The 5,881-nt window shown below is 37.1% G+C and overlaps 1 protein-coding gene across 1 annotated transcript; it reads left to right on the top strand.

Moving 5' to 3' along the window:
- The first annotated feature begins 2,016 nt into the window (after nucleotides 1-2,016).
- On the top strand, nucleotides 2,017-3,463 carry LOC137025109 (uncharacterized). Its single transcript, XM_067393141.1, has 5 exons — nucleotides 2,017-2,086; nucleotides 2,187-2,246; nucleotides 2,343-2,468; nucleotides 2,582-2,764; nucleotides 2,856-3,463. Exons 1-5 carry the CDS (start codon nucleotides 2,017-2,019, stop codon nucleotides 3,461-3,463), a joined length of 1,047 nt encoding a protein of 348 aa, XP_067249242.1.
- Nucleotides 3,464-5,881: the final 2,418 nt, after the last annotated feature.

The raw sequence follows: 5,881 nt of genomic DNA, 5'->3' as shown, positions 1-5,881 counted from the left end.
CATACATGTAAATATGTCTTTAATTATTAATTCGGCTTACCAAAGCAGTCAACATTTATTAGTTTAAAATGCCAGCAACACAACAAACGCGCCAAGAGAACACCTAGCGTGCGCCACTAATGAGTGTCCCGCCAGAAACAAACCCTACATACTTTAGTTCCGGGAATAAACTATGACTATTTAGCTATATGACTAAATATAAATGAACTGTAAAAATCAGAAAACAGTTTAGATCAAATTAAATTTATTAGTGGTAGTTAGTCTATTTTCCACATTTGATTAGACAGATCTATGTAATTAATGGCTAAATAATCATGTGCCATTGCAATTATTTGTCACAAAGCTGCAGATGGCAGATTATGATATTACAGTGTAAATTATGACAGTATTAAATCGCGTTTAATTCAAATTCAGAGTACTTCTTGTTTACTCTTATGGAGGCTGATTTATTTAATTTACCCCTAAATGTTAATTAATGCATTAATTATCAAACATGTATTAACGCATAGTTAAGGCTGCTGTTTTCATGCATGAATCCCTATGACTCCTGTCGTAGTTAAGGATCACTCTTCATTAGTTCATATCTTAACTAATCATGAGTTCATGTTGAAGTAACTATTAATTTAGGTATTAGTTCATGGTAGTAGAGTATCATATACACTGTGCCAGAATAATGATTTATTACCCTAATTTATGGTTTAATTTATGACCATATTTCTGTGTGTTGTCAGTCAAGCTGGCTGGACAGTGGATGTCAAATATGTTTTATGAGGGCTGTGAGCCTTGATTGGCAGGTCAGTGGTTGTCAATGGTTGTTTTTTATGGCTGAATTTATGCCTGTTGTCCCCTGATTGGTAGGTCACGAGTGTCAATGAGATATAGGGTGAGTTGGATTTATAGTTAGATAAATGGGTAAATTTATGGAGGTTGTATCTCAGCCCAGATTTGGCATTTTTATGACATTTTGGTGAAACCCGGGTATCTGGCTCCTTTCAGTCTGTTGGGAGCTGGTGGTGACCATGTTTTTCCTTTGATTGTGGGTTGAAAGTCACCCAAGCAAATTTCACACCTTGGAGTGAAAATCAAGTGTTGTTTCATCTAAAATATTGAGTCTGTAGAGAAGCAGTACGGGGCTCTCTCTTATCTTAAATCATGCTGAGGAAGCAAGATGTCTGCATTTTCATGTTTGCATTTTTTAGATTGAGACCTCAGCAGGGATGAGCATCAGAAGCCTAGTTTCTCTTATCAATTACCTGCTGTGATGCAGCCAGTATGTCTGTTAGAATGTGTTTTTAATGTTTGTTAACATGAAAGTTGCAGACGCAAGGTCTACTGATGTATACTTATATCTATACAAAAATATCCTTTGCTATAAAATAACTTTTTATAAGCTTCCCTAAATACAATAGACAAATTGGATGTGTTATTTTAAAGATTTTTGTTAAATCTCATCCTTTGAACAAAAAACAGTAAACTTTCTAGGTAAATAATAGATGTACAGGGTTTTATAATTATTAAAAATTGTAATGCATCTTTTTATAGACGGATGAAGCTATGCATTGTTTTTTTGTTGTTGTTTTGTTTTTTATCTTATTTTTTATTTTGAAAAGCCGACATAGTTTTATTCTTTAAATATTCCGGTGTTCAATCCTTTTCCTCAGGGGTTTGTAAGGAGGTGGGGTCTACCGAGACGTAACACCCCCAGTTTTCACACCACTGATTGTGTTACCTATAAAGACCATTGGAGGCTAGTAGGCTGGTTTTTCTGTGTGGCTAACACATAGAGCATTTGCTACGATTTTACTTGGTTTTACTTTAGATTTTCTAAAGTCATCAAAAGGGTTTCCAGTATTCCATTTTCACCCTAAGGACATATTTCTGAAAATGGATCCTCCTTCAAACGGTAGGCCTATTTTTCTGATTTGGTGTTTTAATCATAAATAAAATAATTCAATAAAATGCATAAATAAATTGTTTATGTAGTTCATGGCATCAATATGTTGTTCACTAGGTGATATGACGTTCTGCGTACAGAACTCCCATTATGACAAGGCTGTGGATCAGCTTCTAGCTTTGAACGGTGTGGGTATGATGTTATGATGTCAATTTTCAACTCTATAAATATTAAAAACGTATATGGAGTGTGTTATAATTGTGATTTTAAAGTATTTTCCCCTGCCCAATAGTGCGGGGCCCTCAGGTTTCTGGGGCTGATGTGAGCCAAAATCAACAACAATCTCCGCTTGGTAAGTTTTAGCTCATCTTTTATTGTTTGTTATAAGGTTTTTATCATGTTAAAAACATGAACTAATATGAATTTTTTTTTTTTTTTTTTTTTTTAGCATCCTTGAGAAGTATTGTGAACAGTGTTGGAAACAACGGTTCTGAAACGAAGGTTGGGAAGCATTTGAAAGTAAAGGCCCAAATTCACACTCCAACTGAGGATACTGGAATATCTGATCCGATCGGTATGTGGGTCAATGCATTGGTGGATAATATATATATTAACATAACATATTGCAGGGATGCATATGTTAAAAATCGGGAAAAAATCACTCATACAGAATTTCATTCCCCCCAGGACATATAAGGGATGCTGTTAGAGCCATACCACCACCCACTGCATTTGCTGATGATATCACCACGCATGGTATTAAAAGGAAAGAGCCTGGGTCAGGATCAGTAGTACATAGTTCTGAAGAATCAGATGAAATATGTGTGATACCCAACACCCCTGAGCAAAAACGTCAAAGACAATCATGGGGTATGTATATACAGAAAAATATAGATATATGCTAATGTTTTCATGTTATTAGATTAATCCCGATACACTTATACAAATTATTTTTCCACAGAATCGTTCCCGGAAAATGGGGTCCCAAGCGTGGATAATGCAGATAATTGGGATGATGAGATGCTGCATGCATGGAGCATTTCTGACTTTTCAGAGGCTTTACCAATTGAGTCTCAAACAGTAAAGAGTGGTTCGGAGAACGTCGCTCATGTGTCTGGTTCAGAACCGGATTCGGATTCGGATGCACTACCTTCCAACCAAGAGGCCTTCAAGAATGAGGGGCAATCCTGTGTATGCCAGAGTAAGGATGTGATGTCGGGACAATTTCCTGCTTTTAGAGAAGAGAATGAACTATTACATCAGAAGAGAAGAGCAGAAAATGAGATATTACGTCAACAAGTGAAAAGTTTAAAATCATCTGTTGAATTGCTGGTAAAAAATCAGAACATTGCGTCAGACCACAGACGAAGGGATAGACAAGAGTATGAACTCTTTAACCGGACTGTGACTACCGAGCTCCAGGGACAAAGAGCTGGTTTGAAAGAAGTTATTGCGTTACTAAGACGTCACGGTTCTATACAACAGCTCTTAAGAACTGATCAGGAATTAACTGTGGAGTTGATGAAGCAAATGGTTGAGAAGTTTATACCTCGCTTTGGTAAGTCCTGATTGATTTAATACAAATGTGGATTTACAAATGTTCGCTATGTTTATGTTATGATTTTGAGCTATATTTTATGTATTATGCTTACGATGTAGTTTTAGGGTTTCATTTGTAGGATTATTTTGTGTTCTGGTGTTTTGACACTTTCCAGCTTATTGTTGATTATTTAGTGTGTTTGTGCTAGTTGGTTGTGGATTTTAAATAATTTGTGTTAAAAATGGCCACAAAACGTTGTCTGGAGTCAGATGATAGTGAACAAAGTCCAGCAGTGAGATTTAGATGTGATAATGATTCACATCATCAGCAAAGCACAACAGAAACTATGCGTTATTTAATTCAAACAGTCGAAAATATGGATAGACCTAAATCTAGTACACAAGTTTTGGTAGATTTGCTAAACACTGTACAATCAGCGGTGGTAAATCAAGAAGAAGAAACAGATTTTGATGTAGACCAATTTTTTAATTCTCCTCTGACCAACAATGTGTCTAATGATTCGTCAAACACCAATTTTGATGTAGACCAATTTTTTAATTCTCCTCTGACCAACAATGCGTCTAATGATTCGTCAAACACTAATTTTGATATAGAGCAATTTTTTAATTCTCCTCAGATAGGTGGGGGGGCGACCCCCCCGCAGTACCAAGCATTTGATCCAGCAGCACCCAACATGGGCCTTACGCAGGGTGAAATAGATTCTCTTGTGAGAGATGGGGGTGTCGTGCATGAGTACACAGTGATTCCCAGAGCCCGATTCAATGGTTTGGAAATTCATAGGCTTATAAATCTGCGGCAGATATCTTCTACAGATTTATCTGCCTACACTACATTTTTACATGATCTATTGGCCGAAATTGTCTCATTTTCCAGATTATTAGCAGGTGATGGGGGGGTAATTAATATTACTTTGCGTGGGTCCAGCCTGACATCTGATGTTGATGCTCTCTTGTCACCTCAAAATAATTACGATCCAGATCTCTTTATTAATCAGCTTGAAAAGATATTGCAAAGCAACTCTGATGTAACTGTCGATGAGGCATTGGATTTAAGAGTGTCGATAGCAATGTGTAAAAATGGCGGTGCTCGTGGAAAGATACGTGACCTTTTGCATAACCAAGTAATCAGTAAAAACAGGATGAATTTGTTCTGCCCAACAAACATTACAAATAATCTATGTTTTACAATTTGTCTCGCTCATTTTCTAAACCCAGAGAAACCACACACAGAGTTAGAGGCTGTAGCAGCATCTATACAGAAGTCAGCTGGTTTCACAGATCAGCATAAAATACGTTTTAATGACATTTCATGTTTTGAGCGCATGCTGAATATCAAAATTGTTACTTTCCATCGCACAAATGCAAGAATGTTGGAGAAGTATACAATGACGGACGACCCGCATCCAAAAACTGTGTTTTTATATTTGCATGATTCGCATTACTATTTGATAAAAAACCTAAAAGCGTTTTTAGGCGTGCCATATGTATGTGTGTATTGTTACCAAGGGTATACTTGTCGCAGAGATCACAAATGCAGATTTGTTTGCGATGTGTGCAATTACCCAGATTGTCACACACACCCCAAAAAGATAAAACACTGTGGCGATTGTTTGCGATACTGTACATCTGATTATTGTTTTGAAATGCACAAACATCCCGCCCCTGGTGAGGAATATGCACAGTGCACTGTCACCAAATTTTGCCCCCAATGTAATAGACGTTATCACGTCAGTGGGGCCAACCCGAAACCACACCGATGTGGCGCTGAACATTGTGTCCAATGTGGTGAGAGTTTGGTTACCGATGGGGAGCATCAGTGTTTTATTCAGCCAATCAAACCAGAGAGACCAAATGATCGCTACATTTTTTATGATTTTGAAACAAGAAATGAAAATAATACCCACATTGCAAATTTTGTCTGTGCAGTCACATTTAACGGTGAGGAATTTGTGGCAGAGGGCCCAGATTGTGTCGAACGTCTCATTAAAAAGTTCAGACAGCCTTTTTATAGTAATTTCACATGGATTGCACATAATGCGTCCGGATTTGATAATTTTATACTTTTGGAATATTTCACTAGAATGGGGATCACTCCTAAAATTATAATGCAGGGCTGTCGGTTGATTTTAATGTATGACAACGCATTTAAACAGAGGTTTATAGATAGTTATGCATTCATTCCTATGCGTTTGGCCAAAACACCTGCTGCTTTTAATCTGACTAACAGTGAGAAGGGATATTTCCCGCATCTGTTTAACCGTGCAGAAAATGATGACTACATCGGCCCGTACCCAGAAAAACATTTTTATGGTTATTCGACGATGTCAACACAGGAGATGCTGAAGTTTGATGATTGGTACAATGGGCTCTCTGGTGCAGTTTTTGATTTTAAGAAGGAACTAGAAATGTACTGTAAGAACGATGTTT

This window comes from Chanodichthys erythropterus, chromosome 8 (assembly GCF_024489055.1).
Source record: "Chanodichthys erythropterus isolate Z2021 chromosome 8, ASM2448905v1, whole genome shotgun sequence".
Classification (NCBI taxonomy): Eukaryota; Metazoa; Chordata; class Actinopteri; order Cypriniformes; family Xenocyprididae; genus Chanodichthys; species Chanodichthys erythropterus.
The sequence above is the reverse complement of the archived record's forward strand: the minus strand, read 5'-3'. Positions and strand labels throughout refer to the sequence as shown.

Bases quoted from the DNA above. Each gene is read 5' to 3' on its own strand.
- LOC137025109 (XM_067393141.1), top strand. From the start codon at position 2,017: ATGACGTTCTGCGTACAGAACTCCCATTATGACAAGGCTGTGGATCAG. The intron at 2,087-2,186 runs GTATGATGTTAT...CCTGCCCAATAG, and splicing joins TCTAGCTTTGAACGGTGTGG to TGCGGGGCCCTCAGGTTTCT. The intron at 2,469-2,581 runs GTATGTGGGTCA...CATTCCCCCCAG, and splicing joins TGGAATATCTGATCCGATCG to GACATATAAGGGATGCTGTT.